This window comes from Diplotaxodon limnothrissa, linkage group LG17 (genome assembly GCF_057381915.1).
Source record: "Diplotaxodon limnothrissa isolate DT_005_m linkage group LG17, D_limnothrissa_male_GT1.1, whole genome shotgun sequence".
NCBI classification, from domain to species: Eukaryota; Metazoa; Chordata; class Actinopteri; order Cichliformes; family Cichlidae; genus Diplotaxodon; species Diplotaxodon limnothrissa.
The window spans coordinates 13205770-13222687 of NC_140612.1; the positions used below are offsets into that span (position 1 = coordinate 13205770).

Below are 16918 nucleotides of genomic sequence, written 5' to 3' on the forward strand. Positions count from 1 at the left end.
GGGCCGATGTCCTGCAGGTTTTAGATAGCACCCTGGTTCAACAAACCCGAATCAAATATTAGTTCATTACCTCCGGAGAACTTCAAGACATGTTGAGGAGGTAATTTAGCCATTTAAATCAGCTGTGTTGGATCAAGGACATCTAAAACCTGCAGGACACTGGCCCTTGAGGCCTGAAGGTTCCCCAACCCTGATCTATACACTTCTGTATACATCAGGGTTCTGTGTCTGTTATAAAGTGAAGCATGAGTAGTGCTGTCCAGCAGAACTGAATCCTTGTTTTGTTTTTATGGCATATGAACATATAGAGAAATAAAAATCTCAATCTGTGACATGTCTTTCATTTCAAGGGTAGGACACTTGAGACACATTGCAAATATAAAATATTTATTTTGCTCTGATTAGTTTAAACAAAACAAAAACAAAACAAAACACTAGCCCACATAATGCTCAATTATATAAGCTGGATCAATCAAATCCCAAACCCTTCAATAACAAACTAAGTCAAAACAATTCTGATTTCTGAATGTTATGTTGTGCCAGCACCTGGATTACAAGAGTGAAGCAGCCCATTTCCTATGGGCTCAAAATGTGGTCATAAATATTTTGTACTTGTAAATCAGGATTTGTATGTGTAAAAAAAGATTTGTGTTGGTATAAACAATTTGTATATGTAAAAAAGATTTGTGCGTGCATAAAAAAAAATTTGTGTGTGGACTTAGCCAAAAAAAAAAACCCCTGCAAGTTACAAGTACGAATTTTGACCCTATTTTTCTTCCTTTCATCTGATTGGTCAATGTCATGTCAATCACAAATGTAACAATCCAATCAGAGAACAGATGGGTTTGGCTGTCAGAAGGGCGCTTTTTTTGAACTGCAGGTCTTTGAAGGGAATAAATGCCCTTTTACATGCCAACCCAGCGTTTTCCTTCATCACCACGAAGGAAAACAGTCTGTGGTCGTCCAAGTTTGGTGATTTTTGTGTCACAGGTCTACGTGTTTAATACAGGGACTTCAACAGCCTTTTCAACAGCACTGCGGACCGCGGGGTGGGGGTGGGTAGTGTTTTGGAAATGACAGTCTTCATCACAAAGCTTTCTTCGGTTTGAATTAGCATACATGTTTTTATTGAACATTTGAAGAACTAGCAAAAAAAAAAAAAAAAAACTCTTGTAGAGGACAAAGTCAGAGATAGAAAAGACAAGGAGCAGGTGCATCTAGTACAGGTAGAGCAGCTGCAAAAACCCACAGAGCTCAGCAGCCAGCGCAACAAATTCTGGATCCTTTGCTCTTAGTTAGCAGTTAGCATTAGCAGCACATCCTTCGTCCGATGTGAAAGGACTTTTATGCTGCGCACTGTGACTCACAGCAATGGTCCCGGGTCAGCCCTGACTTTGTGTTAAACTAATCCTAAAGTAATAATGGTGTTTGTAACCACTGACATACCACAACTTTATCTTTTCAACAGCTGCTGAAAGTTAGGTGACCTAGCTGCTATCGGATATTTATATAGAGATCCTCAAGCTTCAAACTGTATTACCCTTCAAGGACCTGCAGTTCAAAAAAGCGCCCCTCCGACAGCCAAACCCATCCGTTCTCTGATTGGATTGTTACATTTGTGATTCACATGACATTGACCAATCAGATGAAAGGAAGAAAAATTGGGTCAAAATTCGTACTTGTAACTTGCAGGGTTTTTTTGGCTAAGTCCACACACAAATTTATTTTTTTATTTTTATACACACACAAATTCTTTTTACTCATACGAAACTGATTTACAAGTACAAAATATTTATGACCACATTTTGAGCCCATAATTTCCCAGCTGAAATGATTAACGCTACAACAGTGAATAAAACTCTAAAACTTCTTCTTACGGGTCGTAGAATAGACAATGACATCATTTTTCTTTTACTGAAGGACAGTAGACCCCACGATCTGTACGTTCCTAAAACGTTCCACGCTCAGCTGGATGAACTAGTTTAGATTAAAACAGTTGGATTAAATCTGAGATGACTGAACTCTTCCTGCTGGTAACACTGATACTGGAAACCACAATCAGCAACTCTGCAATTTAAGTTAAAACTGGGAGGGAAGGAAAAAAAACAAAAAAGACATCCAAGATTACATGTAGCTCAGTCAGTACCCTTTAAAATTCGACTAGAGAAAAATGTAGTGAGGGACAGTAGAAAAATGGCAGAAAAGCTTTCTTTTACAGCATAATTAATGTCAGTCCTTTTAAAAGCAAATACAAAGAGCGCCTAAATGGGAAAACCAGCTGAAAGCACCTGAATTTAGAGGGCGTAGAACAGGGCTGCCCAATCCCAGTCCTTGAGAGCTACTATCCTGCAGCTTTTAGATGCATCCCTACTCCAACACAGCTGAATCAAATGGTTTGATCTCTTCAGCATGCCATCATGTTTGGCAAAGGCCTGATAACAAGCCATTCATTTGATTCAGGTGTGTGGGAACAAGGATGCATCTAAAAGCTGCAGGACGGTAGCTCTCGAGGACCAATTGCAGGAGTCACCCCCTGCTGGCCATTAAAAAGAATACAGGTTTAAAGCACTTCTGCATTAGCTCACAATTTAGACCCTGCAGCTACACCCACCTTTTATACACAGACAAGGATTCTAACCAGTTCCTGACACAAGAATAATGCCACCATGGCTCGGTGGCATCATTTCAGTCCAATACTTTTCAAACTGGTATTCTGACAAATCATCCAAGATTGAATCCAGCTAAATAGAGTCCATGTACCGAAAAGGGGTCCCAGGTCCTGCACCCAACATTCAGCACAAAACAGTATGGTGCTGCAGAAAGAGGGCAACAACAGTAAGACTCAACACCAACTGCCTTGTGTTTGTGCTGTGAAGCACTTTGTTTTCCACGAGCTCTCTCTCCACCACCAGACTCTTTACCAACACAACAGCAGATGAAACAAGAATTAGCACCGATTTTTTTGGCAGTCTTCTCACTTCCTGGCTGTGTCATAGTTGGCAACAAACCAATCACAGGTTTCCTTTAAAGCTGCAAGTGAAAAGAACCAGGCAAGTCAGTAACTGATGGAGTCTTTTGAAATTTCTACACTGTTAGCATCTAAATGTCAAGCTTTACATCAGCCGCACCTTGGTTGAAGGGGGTGAAAGTGAAGTCTGGCAGATACCGGCACAGCTTTGCATTGCTGGCCGTCTTTTTGAACTGTCCATCTGCTTTACTGGTGTCAAACTGAATGTCACGGGTAAAGGAAACAATGAGACAACAAGAAGCAATGTTGGGGTTTTCTCTATAGTAGTCTACAGTCTTTACTTTACAACATAAAGCGCTTTGAGGCGACTGCTGTTGTGATTTAGCGCTATATAAATAAAACTGAACTGAATTTAACGTTAATCTTCCAAATCCACTGTCAAAAACAAATAACTTGCATTACTGAAAGGATACCACGACTTCTCCTTTAAAGCCCAATGCATCAACAACAGCTTCTGCTGCTTCTTTGATGGACACTTCATCTTCCTCACCAACTGGAAGCAACAGATGTAGCATTATAAGAACACTTATCCTTAAACTGCCATCATCATTGAATAGTCAAAGAGTCATAGAGTCTATGAGGACTCACCAGAGAGAATGATTGGCTCAACTTCTGGATACTCCCTCAGGACCCAGAGGAAAAGACGAGCCAGGTCCAAAGAGTAGATGAACTGTCTTCTAGGTGTGCCAGAGCCCCAGACCACCAAGGGTTTCCCCCCCTCTGAACAGTACAACATGTAGATGAAGTCACATGTCCATTTACACCACCAAAAACTTGTAAATGCTTAAAGAGAAATGCTGGAATGACAATGGGGTTAGGGACTTAAAAATCCACAACTTACTTTGAGCAATGTATGCTTTATGTATAAGACCTGGTAGCACATGACCATCTTCGATGCTAAAGTTGTCATGAGGACCAAACACATTAGTGGGAATCACAGCTGTATAGCAACGCCCATGCTGCTGTAAATACGCTCTGTGAAGCACACACAGGAAAAAAATGTCATGAGGCTGAAAGTTTTAAATGCATTTCCTGAAAAATAGGCAGAGGCATTATGCGAGGGTGACACATAACAGTATTGGAGAATTCTCAAACACTAATATGTCCTGTGAAACTATACACATGCTAAACAGAAGTATAACTAAAAACTGTTGGGATTATGTTGGTCAGCCGCAAGATCATGATTGTTTTACCCCTTTGAAACACCCTGCATTTGTTGATCTTTTAAGACAACAGCTTCCTTGCTGGACTTCTTGAAAATAATTAGAACTGTTCTAAACCAGTCTGCCAGGGAGGGATTTGAGAGCTGAGAGAAAGCACAATGCGGTAGAGGATAGAAATGACACATAGAAGACATAACGTACCTGTTGTGGACATCAATCATCCTCTTTGCATAGGCGTAGCCAAAGTTGGACTCATGAGGTGGACCGTTGTGGATCTGTAGTAAAGAGAAGCGCATGTGAGCTGCTCTTTTCCAAATGTGCTGATGCACAGAAAGAGCAGGGAGGTATATTCACCATGGTCTCGTCAATAGGATAGGTCGTCTTATCAGGAAAGATGCAGGTGGACAAGCAGGAAACAACCTTGACCACGCCCGCTTCATGCGCTGCCTGCAGCACATTGTCATTGATGTAAATGTTGTTCCTCTGGAAAGTAAATAAAACAGGATGAGCATCAAAAACATGAATCTAGATAGTCTACGATCATAGCATTTCTATTAAATGAGTTAATTAGATGAACAGGTTCCTCATACCCAGAAGTCCAGGTTATATTTCATGTTCTTGAAAAGCCCTCCAACCATAGCAGCCAGGTGGATGACATGCGTAGGCCGGTGTTTCTCAAACACTGCCCGGGTCTGGTCCATATTCCTGAGGAGAGGCCACCAGCAGGTTAATAGTATCAAAACATGTGACAGCATTTTATCTTGAAGCGGAGCAACTCTCACATGAGGTTGGCATCTTTGGAGGACAGGAATATCCATTCCTCCCCCTCCTTGGCTCCTCCTTCTTTCACCACATGCTGTATGGCCCTGCCCACCAACCCGGATGCACCTGTCACCAACACCCTCATGGGATCGCTCATGTTTATCTAGGTAGTGGAACATGAACAATTCAGCACAGGACGAATCACAGGGAAACTCTGATTTAGATACAAGCTATAAACATCGTCAAACTTTCTAAAGCTAACAGGTTTATCTGTGTTTTGTTAGATGCTTCCTGATTTTTATCTGAGGTGATCTGACCCGTACAAAACGAGCAGATTTTGTACATATATATAGTTGCATATGTGCCACGTACACCGCACACGACCATTCAGACAAGCTAACCTTATTAGCTGTTAGGTGGCGGTAATCGCCGTCATCGTTCCTTGGAACTCGACAAAGTAAAAAACTGATTACCTCGTAAGTTTACTTTTCTTCCTAAACGCGAGATATCAGTGCTAGAAATCCTCGTTAACTCAGAGTTAAACAAATAAGCTAGCATTAAAAAAAAAAACCTCTTTTACCTGTTTGAAAGCTGAGAACAGAACAGAGAAGCCGGTTTCTTCTCTTCGTCGCCTCTTCCTTCTTCTTCTAAATTTAATTGGCGGTTGTCAAAGAACTGAATGGTGCATTACCGCCACCAACTGGTGTGGAATGTGACTGGAACGTCGCTCAAAAGAGAAAAAAAACCCTCAATTCCCCCTAAGCCATTTATTCTCTTTTAAAAACTGAAGTAAGGTCTGATAGCGTTTACTTCTAGAGTCCTTTTGCAGTATACCAATAACATCTAGTTTCATTTTTACGTCACTCAGGTTTTAGGTCAGTTGTCTTCTCTCCATCTGAGCTGCTGCATCTTCTTCTTCTATCTTTTTATGACGGTTGGCAAACCACTTCAGGTACATTACCGCCACCTTCTGGACGGAGATTCTTTTCCGTAGGCTGTCCATTCACCATCCTTCCCTCCAGCGACCCTAGAGGCTTCTTGCTGGTTCACTTTTATCTCTTCCAGGTGTATGCATTCTGTCTCTTCAGCTACTTTTCTCTTCTTTACACAACTACCGCTTTCCCACACTGTCAATCTCAATACTGACGTTACTGTAGACCAGTCATCTTCTTGCCTGCCTTTTTCGAGCAAATCAGCCTCCGTGTTGCACTCTTGTGAAACCCACCTCCTTACCATCTTCACCTTGGACATCTCAGTGGGAGCTTTATTCAAAGTCGAAGTCGTCATCTTCAAAACCACCAGCATCTAGACCAAGGGCGTAGATTTGGTTATGGCATTGGTGGGGACGGATGATTCAACCACCGAACTCTGCCCTGTTTCTTTTTTTTTCCCTTTTTGTTTTTGCTTCTTAATAAAAAGAGGAGAAATATACTTGCCTGCATATGCTATTCTACATGCTTTTAAACCATTTAAAATCACAATTCATAGTTTTATATGTGAATTATATAATGTTAAATTAATATTAAACAAATGACTGACTAAGTATTTTAGGCTTTAGTTTACTTCAGTCATATTCCATATAAATCAGGTATCATACAAAAATAAAAATAGCTTCAAATACAGTCATGACAATAAAAGAATATGACTTTAAGGACTTAACATCATTACTTCAGTTATAGTACACCAACATCTGTTATATTTTGGCACTAAGGGAACACTGAATGACTACCCATAAAACTACTCATCTAAGATTACCACAAAGTAAAAGATCTCTCAGCAAAATTATGCAACAGTTTAGGCGCACTATTGCCCCGATCAAATCAGTGAGCTGAGATTTTCTATTCTAAACATGAACTAATGTTACAGCAACAGACATGGGCTACTGGTGTCCCACACAACAACTGTTTGTAGGGTGAGTGCATTTTTGTGCAAACTGCACTACAAGGTGGATATTTGCAAAATCATGACTACCTCATGAGATTTTGTCTCAAAAATTAACCCTATGAATATGTCAGTGCCATTAGGATGAAATTATTGTGTCACCAACATTTCTATGTTAGACATATAATTTTAACAGCCTCTGTAAACTAATATCCTGGCTTGCTCAAAGCCGCCGTTTTCTCTGACAGTTTCAATCAAAATTAGAAATGCTACTCTGAGATAACTAACAGTGCTGCCTGTTGTGCAGTTAGTTTCCAAAACACGTTATTTGTGGTTACATACAATTTTAGACTGATGTGGGCCAAAGCCTAGCATAGTCTGTAACGTTATTATGACGGACACATCTACAGTGATGAGAGCAGCTACTAGATTTTTATCCGATCTTGGATTCTAGCTGCTCACTTTTCATTGCTGTTGTAATAGCTACAGTTTAGTATACTGTAACAAACAAGGGCTTCCCTGAAAAATATGTTGCTCTAACCCCTATATATACCTTTCAGTATTGCTGGGGCCCTTCCAGAGCATACTGCCAGTTCATAGATGCACCATCATACCATCAGAGCTGCAGACTCTTGATAATAAGTTGGAGTTTCCTCTTTAGTCTGGAGGACACAGTATCTATGTTCTCTAAAGCTGGTGGAACTTGTGCTTTTATACAAGTACCATCTATTTTGTAAAAGAACATTTTGTTTTTAATAAAAGAGACACGTGTGTGTCTGATTAAGTAATAAAATGTTCCAGAGAAAAATACAGTTTTATAAATAGCAAAACATCACAACACAAAACTCCATTTACTTTATTTCATAGATGTATTTATTTGAATTGCAACATCATCTTCCTCTGCTGCTTCTGTCTACTGAGGAGATGAGAATCTGCCAAAGAACAGGACGGACTTGGTCTCGTTGTGTCTGATGAAGAAGAGGAAGGGGTGATCTGCTGTGAAGTATCTGGTCCATCCAGAACTAAGATTCCTGGACACAACACCTGTGGCTGCAGCGGCCTGTGTGCCCTCCTCGTTCACCTCCACAAAGACCTTGTGGGCCACCGTAGACAGGAAGAGCCCCCCTTCACCGTTCATGCCAGACAGGTCAGCGCTTCCTGCACAGAACACGTCCTTCATACCCAGTTTAGTCAGAGGTTCATTCAGCTCGTAGTCTTCCTCCAGCTTGAACTTTGGCAGGTCAACAAGAACTTCTAAATCAACTTCCATGTTTTTTCTTTTGCTCATATTTAAATTCATTTTATACATGAAATCAGGAGCGGTCTGTTAAATGATCAAATTTAAGTAAACTGAAGTGAAGCAGAAGAGTTTTTGTGTCTTTTCTTTACAGGAACTTGTTTCTAGGCTGTGTACCTTCAGCAGAGGGCCTGAGCCGTCTGAGGACTCCTTAGGCAGCAGAATGAACATGCTGAGCTCATCACCCACATAGGGCAGCTCCAGAATCTGCAAATCATGGTCAGCAATGTAGTTGTAGGGAAGCTTCTTCCTCTGGTGCATCATCTGGACTGGTACGGTCTCATTCTGACACACAGGAAATCCAGGCGACCAGATCATGTTATCATAAAGCTTCTGATGGTGTTTACCTTAAACATTTTACAGTTTCCTGTATTCAGACTTTGAGTCCAGATTTTGTAACCTTCAGTTAAATTTCTACCTGTTTGATTTTAAAGGGCATCTCTTTGGTGTTTGCCTCTTTAAACGGGTTCTTCCAGTTGCCCTTGAAGTAGACAGCATTGACCAGAGCCAGTCTGGTATCTGCGTCGACTGTTCCTGGCTTCAGAAGGTCTTTTATCTTATCTGAAAGGAAATACCGAAACACAACAATATTTCATTACACAGAGGATGCTAAAATGATTCCCTGCTGTTCAGGCTGTGGAAGATGCACATTCTCACTTTCTGTCTGCTGCTCGACCCAGCTGTTGATCTCTGCTCTGCACGCCTCTGGAGCTCCGATGAAGTCCACAGTCTTCAGGTCTGCCTGGTAGTACTTCTGTGTGGCGTCAAGGAAGTCCTGCAGAGAGCAGACATCTGTTTATTAATCCAGTCTTTGTAATGAAGAACTTTATGAAGAGAATCATTGATGTGGACACTCACTGGGAGGAAGTGGGCAGTGTTTTCTCCATAAAGACGGTTGGCTAGTTTCAGGATGTAGGATGCAGATGGTGAGTTGATGTCAGCGTTCAGTTTCTGGAAGTCTGCATGGACGCCTTCACCTGAGCTGAATGAGAGGGCCTGTGTGGCATTGAAGACAAAGACTGAAAGGATGTGACACTGAGCCTGAGCGACCCTAATGTAACAATTTATGGTCCAAAGGTAGAAACTGGACAACTTTATTCTTTCAGCATCATGTTTAATAATAACCATTAACATACTGTCAGTCTCACTGAACATCATGCTCTCAGTAACTATACTGCTTGTGCGTTTTATGGACTTTCATGCCATTTATATAACACACTCCATCCTCATATGGTAGACACAAATTTCTGATGTCCCACTGGAAACATCTTGGGGTTCAGTGTTTTGGATACATAGAAAATTAAGCTTTTCAAAGATGTTAAATGAAACCCCAAAATTTATTTATTTATAAATCTACCGAGGACAAGAATTATTAGTTTATTAGTTAGTTTACTATTCAGCCAGCCAGCACTCTTGTAGCAAAAAAGTTCAGATTTTTTATATTTTATATATATATATATATATATATATATATATATATATATATATATATATAAAAAGACAAATCAAAACAACAAAATAAAATTATTTCTTCTGTATAGAAAAACACAGACAGCCACATTTGACTGCTTTTAAACTGTAATGAGGGCTTGAAGTTGCACAATCATGCTCGCCGATCAACTGACAGCTGGTGCAGGGAACAAGTGACAGTGAGCTGACCTGAGCGATCTGAGCTGCAGTGTCTCCTTTAGCTCCCAGGTAGACCATGGCCAGGCCTGAGCTGATGCTCAGAGGAGAGACAAAGTTAACTTAAGTGACAAAAATAACAAGGGGTTAAGAGAAAATGCAGTATTGTTTATTGCGGTGCCCTGTAGTGGCCAGATGCAATAAGGTTTTTATTTCTATTGGTCACAGTGTTGCTAAGATATGACTTTACTTTCTGTTTGTCAGCTTTCCACACTTATGATTAGCTGTGACAGCCAGAAGACCTCCCATGTCAGCTTTAGTGACAACTGAAAAGAAAAAAAACAAACATTTGGGGCTTGTGAAAAATTGTAATACCCCTTCATAAAACCCAGTGGTTTCACACCGGGCTTGAGAAATCCAACGCTTCCTTGTTTTTTAAAATCTAAACTAAACTTTGATGCACTGATCTATTGATGCAAGCCGAAAGACGATGGCCGTAATCTAGGAACTGACTTAAAAAATGATCTCTGACTTCATTAACACTGAGACTGATAAATGGACTCTGGTCAGGACGCGCTTTAATGATCCTTAAAATAACCTTTGACAAGAAACCTTTATGTGGATCTGGTTCAGGCTGACCCAATGAGACCATTTAAGGTGATTTTCAGTAGAAAATACATCGAGTTCAGATTCTGAATTTCAGACATTGTACCTTTCAAAACATGGAGGCATCATTTAATGACTGAATTTCAACCTGTGACCACATTTTAACATGAACTGCTTAGAAAACAGACTGTCTGCAGTTTTGCCTTAAAGTCATGTCAGGTTCACAGTCACATCATCCCCAACATCCCAGCTGTGGCAGACATTTTTTTTTTAATAAGGACAAATGATTGATCATTGATCAGTTTTATATACGTTTGATTGAAACAGATTGCTACAGTAAATGTTAGCGGTACAGGAACCTAACTGACAGCCTGACACCTGCATTATTATACAAAGTATTAGCGTTAGAAAGATGGGGAGCACAGATTTTATATTCTGACCAGGTCATAGATCAATGATGTAATCGCCATTTCCATCCCTAAATATAGACGAATGAATGATCGTAAAAGTGCTCATGTTAATTACAAAAAACCCACATCATCTAACTGGGATTTTAGCATTTTTAAAACAAACTTTTGCAGTTTCATTTACTCCAGTATGTCCTCTGATGGTGACTTTATGAATGAAGAAATGAACGTGGATGTCAGTCAGTCGTTTTAGGTGCAGCAAGAGGGAAGAGAAAGAAACTCAGAGCAGGTTAAGTTCACAGAGTTTACCGATTGACTGACTCAAAGTTTAAGTTAACCGTCTTTCTGGAACAGAAAAGCCAGAATTTTCCTCATCTCAGAGTTAAAAAATTCAGTTGTTAGTAAACCTGATTCCCAGAATAGGGACCATGTCTACGAAAAGGTAAAAATGTTACAAATACTTACGCTGCTTAAAAATAACTGGCTGCTTCACTAGTTTTAGACTGAACTGTAAACTGATCTTCACCATAACTGCTTACTTCAATGCAAAATGATTCACACTGAGAACTTAAATGATAGAACAATAAACAAGATGGAAAAAAACCTCCACAATACCTGAAAGCGTCCCAGATTCCTTGAGGATGGTGCACTAACTTTGACGTTTGCAGGAAGGACATTTCCTACAAAGAGAACATTTATTAAATACTAATGTGTCCTTCATTCCAGTCCTCCTCACTTCTTCAGTTCTCTCTACACTCACCGGATAAGATGCCTTTGGCGATGCCAAACGCCATGTTCCCTGCACCGATAAAGCCAATCTTAAGCTGAGAGTCCATCTCAGGGTCCATTTTGATCTGAAACCAAAGCAGGCAGCAGGTTACAGCAGGAACATCGAGATAACATGATGCCAGTGATTAAAAATCACCATGATGACGCATTTTCCACTGTAACAAGGGTTTCACACGTTGTTGTTTGAAGATATTAAACTGTGTACATTTTACAGACCAAAAATAAATAAACTCAGGGAATGAATCCAGACAAGAATCAACACTAAAAACGTCACCACTCCAAAGACAATCAATTTGTGTTCAGATCTTTGTGTCCATGCATATGAGAAACCCGATTACTATGAGAAATCAGGTTAAAGCAAAAAAACAAAACAAACTCACACATATATGATAAATCCTAGTTGACAGGTGGTCAGTAATCAGATTCCCCTCCCTCCTCCAGTAAAATGCTGCCACAGCCTGGTTTCCCTGTCATAGGTCATTATGAAACGGCATCCTTTACCCAGTTCTGGGTTTGCAGGACAAAAAAAGGCTTAAGTACAGAAACCAGTCAGTGTGCACATCCGATTTCTCTCGTGTTTGGACTGCAGCCTGTATCACTGTATGTGGTCAATGAGCAACTGAATATTGTTGGTTTGACTGAACCTAGAAACACGTGACTCACACTCAACTGCCAGTCTCCCAATTAAACAAAGACAGTCAATAGAAGCGCACATGAAAATATGAATAAACCCCACTAAAGATGCAGTGGAAAAAATAACAGTGGTGTTTGGACACATGTTGCAGAGACAATAATTTAAGTGTTTGTTGGGGTACACCTGGATTAATATAGAATTAAAATTGTTGCGTTTTTGTTGATCGATATTATAGTGTTGTTATTAGTGTTGTACATGTTTCTACACAACATCATACCTACTAATTCAGGAATCTGAATTACCCTTGTAATGGAAACACTTTAATAGGAAGCAGTGTATTTTTGTATATGTAAAAATGTAAATTTGACTATGTTGATACTGAAAGCTTTTCCTATGTTTTGTTTGGAAAATGATTCGAGACCGTTACTTACCTGACAGAATATTAGAAACACCTTATTTCAGTAACTGAGAGAGTCACTCTGACATTACAGTCTTAATGAATATAGAACTGATTGCCAGACAGGTATACTGTATTTAAATTTAAAAAAGTGAGCTACACCTAATATCAGTGTATACTGTAATCCAGATGTATTAAAAAACAAGCAGACTATGACATCATGTAGCATGATCTACTGACTATTATGGCATATTTGGGCCATTTTAAGTTTAATTATGGAGCCAGAGAAAGGGTGTGTTTTCTTGCAAATTTAGTTGTAGTCTGATTTTTTCATAACAAACATACAAGTTCAATATTGGAGTGCATCTGTTTTTGATTTTTTGTAAATCTTTTTCTTCCCATTTTAAATTTGACACTTTAATATTTGAATCTACAGTAATGTGCAAACATCTTGAGTCACCCATCAATACTTTATCTTTTGCTTCCACCCTGCATGTGTGATGCTTTGGGCTCTTCGGTTTCATCAGAAATTGTCTCTGTGGAAGACGGTTTGCCATTGTTAAGGAAGGGAAATCAGGAGGCTGAGGTATGCAAATTAAACAAGAACTAGGTTGAAAATCAGACGCTCGGGTCTTATGAACTGATGAATCTAAATGTGAAATTTTTGGTTCAAATGATGTCCAGAGGAGGTCAGGAAAGAGGTACAAGAGTTAGTGTCTACAGCTATCGGTAAAACATGTGGAGGTTCTGTCATGGTTTAGGGCTGCATTTCAGCCAGTGGCGTTTTTGATCTTGCCAAAACTGCCATAATACTAGTGATGTGACGTTCTGTATCGAGGCTTCGGAGCGTGTGTCGAGTAATGGAGGGGGCGTTTCCGCGAAGCGCGTATCGAGGCTTGCTTCATTTATGGGAGGAGCTGAAAATGATGACGTCCGAAGCCTCGCTGCCCGGCTGTACCACGTGACTGGTTCATGAAGTGGTTCGAACTTTGCCGCGAGATATGACAGCGATATAAACCCCTCAGACTTCATTCACAATGTGGGTGTTTGATGGAGAGTTGCGGTTAGTGAGAGTTTGGAGACCGTTTGGAGGTTTATGAGAGTGAGGAGAGAAAGTCAGGAGAGAATGGAGCCAGCTAAGAAGAGGAGGATGTCCTCCCCTGTGTGGGAACATTTTGATCTTATTCCTCCCAACAAGGTATGTAAATTTCTACAGAAGATGTATTTTCATGATACTGATGGTGCAATACAATTTATGTTGAGCTGTCTTGACTTTTGTACAAGGTGAAGTGTTTTCTATGTGCCAGGGAGCTGGGATATAACAACAACACCTCATCCATGCTTAGGCACTACAGAGCTTTGCATGAGAATAAGGGGAACACCGATTGTGGAGCAAGACCAGGTGAGCCATCAAATGCCATGATAATATAGCATGCAGTAATGTTACTAAATGATATAACAATATTATACAGCTGTAATAAGTTACGTGTGTGATATTTATATTTGTGCTTTATCTTTATTGTCTTTCCTCAGGAGAACAATCTCAAATAGATGAAGACCTGGTTAGCATGGTGATTGAGGACTCCCAGCCATTTAGCATTGTGGAGGACAAAGGATTCAAAAGATTTGTTAAATCATTAAATCCTAGCTATGTTCTCCCCACTAAAAAGGTCATAAAAGCAGTGAAAATTTAGTTTTTACAGAATAAAATGTGAACAGGCAGGACTGAGGCTCAAAGCCTCAGTGTGTAGCTGTCCATACCTCAACGTTACAAAAGCACAACCACTGTCCACACCCCAACCACACCTCACCTCACAGTAAATGATCATTTCCATTTCAAGCATTTCCAAATAATCATTTCCCATACTGCCACTATAAATATACACAGTATACTGCCATCACTACAATATACATGTTTTACACACTCCTTTTGTTGTTGACATTTACAGGCTGTGTGCAAAATGCCACACTCTTCAAATTCATGCCAGCTATTATTTTTACGTCCAGTAGGTGTCCTGCTAGAGCAAATGAAGCTTCATGAAGCTTCGCGTTGGGGTGAACCAATTGGATGAAAAGCTTCAGTGCTTCATGGGGCTTCATCTGCCCATCACTACATAATACCATCAGATTTTGATCCACCATGCAATACTATCAAAAAACCTGACTGGCAACGGCATCATTTTTCAACAGGTCAAAAGCCCAGACACATGGCCAATGCAGTAAAAGCATAACTGGACAATGGAACATAAAAAAAATAAATAAATAAATAAAAAAAAGACAATGGGGCGTGATCAGCCATGGACTGATCTCCCCAGAACTTCAACATTACTGAAGCAGTGTGGGATCATCTTAACTGAGGCAAAAAGCAGCAAAAATTTCCTTCAAGACGCCTGGAGATCTATTCTTGAAGACAAAGAAGTCAAAAGGCAATCAAAGCAAATATTGACTTTCAAGCTTGTTAGAGTTGTACAAACTGTTTTTGCCTTATATTCTGTATTTTCATGCATGCTTTGATTTCTCAATAATTCATCACACCCATTTCACATTTTCCTAGCAAAATAACTGAATGAGAAGTGACTCAAGACTTTTGCACATTACTGTATCCCGGTTCTCTCCTTCTAAATTTAGGGCTTTATACTGCCAGAATATTTGAACGTCTTCCCTTTTGAAAGTTGTATAAGTTTATATCTTTAAATTAGAATATTCGACACATTTACTTTCCGAAATTTTGAATTTCCAAGGAATTAATCCCCGTCTTCCCAGGCGCCATATTTCAGTTATTTTAATACCTACAATGGCCCTCCTACGTCATCGTAAATTACATACGACACCGCCTCCACGGTTATCACACCTACAATTAAATCCAGGTTCTGGGTGGTATTGTCCGGGCAGGGCTGCGGCCAGTGTAGTACTGATGCTTCGCCATCTGACTCTTCTGTCACCTCGTCGTTTCTGTCAGAGTTAACCCCGGGTCCCACCAGAGGGTGTCTGGACTCCATAATAGCGACCATCGTCTTTTCATAGCGCCACCAGCCCTGTATTTTAGTTGGGGCCGGGGAGTCGGGCTCTCGCTTGCACTTGTAGTATGCGCTTTTGAGAAGTTTCCAGCGAAACTTTAATTGGTCCACGGATCTGTGATAACCAGCCGCTGTCATTCTCCTGTGTGCCACTTTGAACAGTTTGTTATTCCTCACTTTCCTTCCGTCTAAGCACTTCTTCATGTCCAGCTCCTTGAGAATTTCCAGAAACAACTCCGTTTCCTTCACGTCCCAATTCTGCTTCTTGATGCCAGAATCGTCCATTGTTTTAGCAATGCAGTCTCATGAAAACTCACACGAACTAGCGTTCACACGGCTAGGTTGCTAATAGGTGCTAGCATGCCTGCTGTAGCATGAGCTGTTGTGATGTTGCTAGTTTAAAATCTTTAAGCAGTATTTAGCAGGGAATCTTCAAAACCGAATCAATAAAAGGATTACAATTCTGCGTTTTAAACCCTCTAAACATGAAAAAAAAAAAGCCCCGCTCATGCATCTGAATAGGAATAGCTTGAAAATAATCCAGGAGAGATTAGATTAGAAACACAATGCACGTGTTTCTTTTTGACTGGACAACTATAAAGTAACACAGTGACACAAACACGATAGCGTGAACAAAACCGGGTAACGCTGGCGGTAGGACATTTATTCACCTGATTTGTGTTTCAGATTTGCTGATATCCGGCGTTTTGGCAACCGCAAACAGAAGTTAAATTTAAACCGTGGATGCACCCAGAGCATACACAGAGCCAACCAGCTGACTCTAGCTCCACTGTTGGTTCGTTTGGTTTTTACTTCACTGTCGCTGCTGTTCCAGGTGGGCGGCGCCGCTCAGCATCCTCTGCGAAACATTCCGCGCATACCGGTTTTTTTTCCCGCCGTGTCCAGGACGTTTCAACCGTGAAATAAATGAAACGCACCTTTTTAAAGAACGTCTGCCATTCCATTGGTTGTGGCCTCGTCGTGACGAGAAGATTTAAACGGGTTGAAGAAAGTTAGTGTCTGTCATTTGAATCAGCTGTGTGAGGGGGACGGGGGCGAGTGTTTTACCTTGTCAAGGACCTCCTTGAACAACAGGTATGTTTACAAATTATTCTATTTTATGCATTTAATAGGGCGTTTTTATTTTAACTGTTCATACATTTCGCAAAATATGATAGCTAATTTTTTGTTATTTTTTAATGACTGCAGTATTTTAAAATCGGGGAAAACAACTTAACATTTTTACAGTAAGCTAATTAGCTTCGTTTCCGTCCCGTTTAAGTCATGCAAAAGTGATTATTTGTTAATTAA

At 40.2% G+C, this 16918-nt stretch overlaps 2 protein-coding genes across 2 annotated transcripts; both read right to left on the bottom strand.

Moving 5' to 3' along the window:
- Nucleotides 1-1804: 1804 nt before the first annotated feature.
- On the bottom strand, nt 1805-5580 carry LOC146614694 (GDP-L-fucose synthase-like). Its single transcript, XM_085375948.1, has 10 exons — nt 5534-5580; nt 4974-5116; nt 4782-4896; nt 4546-4674; nt 4393-4466; nt 3870-4003; nt 3617-3748; nt 3442-3521; nt 3129-3228; nt 1805-3030 (listed from the first exon to the last, which is right to left on the bottom strand). The coding sequence occupies exons 2-10, from the start codon at nt 5108-5110 to the stop codon at nt 2975-2977; spliced, it is 957 nt and encodes a 318-aa protein (XP_085232074.1). The 5' UTR covers nt 5111-5116; nt 5534-5580; the 3' UTR covers nt 1805-2974.
- A 2167-nt stretch (nt 5581-7747) lies between these two features.
- On the bottom strand, nt 7748-15988 carry LOC146614695 (leukocyte elastase inhibitor-like). The gene is made up of 8 exons (XM_085376462.1): nt 15446-15988; nt 11531-11624; nt 11386-11450; nt 8990-9127; nt 8789-8906; nt 8550-8692; nt 8249-8416; nt 7748-8158 (listed from the first exon to the last, which is right to left on the bottom strand). The coding sequence occupies exons 1-8, from the start codon at nt 15890-15892 to the stop codon at nt 7748-7750; spliced, it is 1584 nt and encodes a 527-aa protein (XP_085232588.1). The 5' UTR covers nt 15893-15988.
- Nucleotides 15989-16918: the final 930 nt, after the last annotated feature.

Coding starts and splice junctions, on each gene's coding strand:
- LOC146614695 (XM_085376462.1), bottom strand. CDS start 15,892: ATGGACGATTCTGGCATCAAGAAGCAGAATTGGGACGTGAAGGAAACG. Junction 11,451..11,530: donor CGCCAAAGGCATCTTATCCG/GTGAGTGTAGAG, acceptor TTCTCTTTGTAG/GAAATGTCCTTCCTGCAAAC. Junction 8,907..8,989: donor ACACTGCCCACTTCCTCCCA/GTGAGTGTCCAC, acceptor TGCTCTCTGCAG/GACTTCCTTGACGCCACACA.
- LOC146614694 (XM_085375948.1), bottom strand. CDS start 5,110: ATGAGCGATCCCATGAGGGTGTTGGTGACAGGTGCATCCGGGTTGGTG. Junction 4,675..4,781: donor AATATAACCTGGACTTCTGG/GTATGAGGAACC, acceptor TTTACTTTCCAG/AGGAACAACATTTACATCAA. Junction 3,031..3,128: donor TTTCACCCCCTTCAACCAAG/GTGCGGCTGATG, acceptor TTTCACTTGCAG/CTTTAAAGGAAACCTGTGAT.